The sequence below is a fragment of the Panthera uncia genome (assembly GCF_023721935.1).
Source record: "Panthera uncia isolate 11264 chromosome B2 unlocalized genomic scaffold, Puncia_PCG_1.0 HiC_scaffold_24, whole genome shotgun sequence".
NCBI lineage: Eukaryota > Metazoa > Chordata > Mammalia > Carnivora > Felidae > Panthera > Panthera uncia.
The window spans coordinates 111,574,803-111,576,519 of NW_026057580.1; the positions used below are offsets into that span (position 1 = coordinate 111,574,803).

General features: G+C 57.2%; 1 protein-coding gene across 1 annotated transcript in view; it reads left to right on the plus strand.

The window, feature by feature from the left end:
- Positions 1-338: 338 nt before the first annotated feature.
- Positions 339-1,717, plus strand: part of MRPL18 (mitochondrial ribosomal protein L18) — a 5,648-nt gene continuing 4,269 nt past the window's right edge. Inside the window, exons 1-2 of the mRNA XM_049654533.1 lie at positions 339-994; positions 1,282-1,468. Of these exons, the coding sequence (XP_049510490.1) occupies positions 943-994; positions 1,282-1,468 (239 nt within the window). The 5' untranslated portion in view covers positions 339-942. The remainder of the gene's footprint in view (positions 995-1,281; positions 1,469-1,717) is intronic.

Consider the following 1,717-nt stretch of genomic DNA (forward strand, 5'->3'; position numbering starts at 1 on the left):
GGAGGGGAGGGAGGGGAGCGAAAAGTGCGAAAGACCCGGAAGTGAGGAGCCGGAGAGGGCGGGCTCAGCATTTTCACCCATTTAGAGAGCGAATGAGAAGGGCGCGAACGCAGGAGAACGGAAGTCGGGCTCTGGGACTTGGGGAGGAAGGAGGTGCTCGGCTGACGATTCTCCCCCACCTCCCCCAGACACGGGTTGCGCGTGCGCATTTGCACATTCTAGTGCCTTCTAGAAAAAGTGGATGGCAGGGCGGAGCTTGTAGATAGGGTGTAATTAGAAAGGGCGGGCCCTTCAAGGTAAAACTGCGCTACGGAGAGAGTGTGGTGTGTTCGTTTAACTGTCTTGTTCTCGTTAAATGTATGAGCTTGCTCGGAGAGCGTGCGGCGAGTCACAGCATAAGCTCACGAGCTTAAGCTCGGGGCCTGAACCTGGGTGGGACGGGGCAAGAGTGTTACACGGGCCATCCGGGGAAATGACAACCACGGCTTCTGAAGAGAAACTGCATCTTGCGCTGCCCAGTTTCTCCTTTTGCTCAGCGGGGCTGTGTGTGGGTTCGACAACGATCGGCCGAGGTTTTGCGACTACGGGAGCCGAATACGGCAACGCGAAGTTACGGGTGCCTCGGGCCCGCGACTCATCGCTAAAAGCTCTCCTAACCTAGTACGTTGCGTTCCGCCCCCAGTCGCGTTGCAGCGAGGTGGTAGGCGGGCTCCAGGGTCGCGTGCATCTCAGCGTAGGCGGTGATTGGAGGAGCAGAGGTGACGGACCGCCCTCTCAGCCGCTAGGCGGAGGGGCTTGTTAGTTCCGGGCCGAGACGTCTGCGACCTCAGGCATCCGAGTTCTTTTCCCTGAGTTAATATGGCTGCCGCCGGCGAGCGGTTGGGACCTCGATGAGGAAAGGACGCGAGGCTTTTCCGAGGCTGTGCTCGCGATCCCTCAGCGATGGCGCTCCGGTCGCGGTTCTGGGAGTGGCTGTCGGTCTGCAGGAACCGTGGTAATTCCCACTTCTCTCAGATAACTTCCCAGGGCCTGCCCAATAAGTGTGCACACGCAAGTAGTGATTTATATTCAGCACATCCCAGGCTAACAGCATTGTGATGACAGTAGTAGAAAGTCAAGAACCAGGATCTGTGATGACCGGACTCTGTGACCAGACTTACCTTTTCTCCCCCTTCCGGGGAGAGAAGATTCGGGGAGTGAATGGGGACAGAGGTTAGATCACATTCCAGTTTTGTCCGTGGTTGTCTTTTTAAAGATACATGTGGTGGTTTCCATTCTTAGGGTGTGGGGTCGCAGCGCTCTCCACCAGTTCCAAGCCAGCGGTGAAGCCTGGAGTGGATCCTCTGGAAAATGAGGCCGTCGCGCCAGAGTTCACCAACCGGAACCCGCGCAATCTGGAGCTCTTAGCTGTGGCCAGGAAAGAGCGGGGTTGGGGGACAGCGTGGCCCTCCCGTGAGTTCTGGCACAGGTAATAACATCGGCCAGGTAATTGACTGACAGCAGTGCAGGGTGCGCTACAAGTTGGTTTCATCAATTCACTTAACCTGCCAGATACTTCTGGGGATTCTCTTCGCAGGAATCTGCTGTTCGGTGGTGGAGGAGACGTTAGCAGAGGAGGAGATGGGCGTGGGGGGGGGGGGCAAACAGTAAATAAATGTCAGGAAGAAAATTTAAAGAGGAGGAGGTAAAAAGGGGGGGGGGGGGGGGGGCGGGGGGG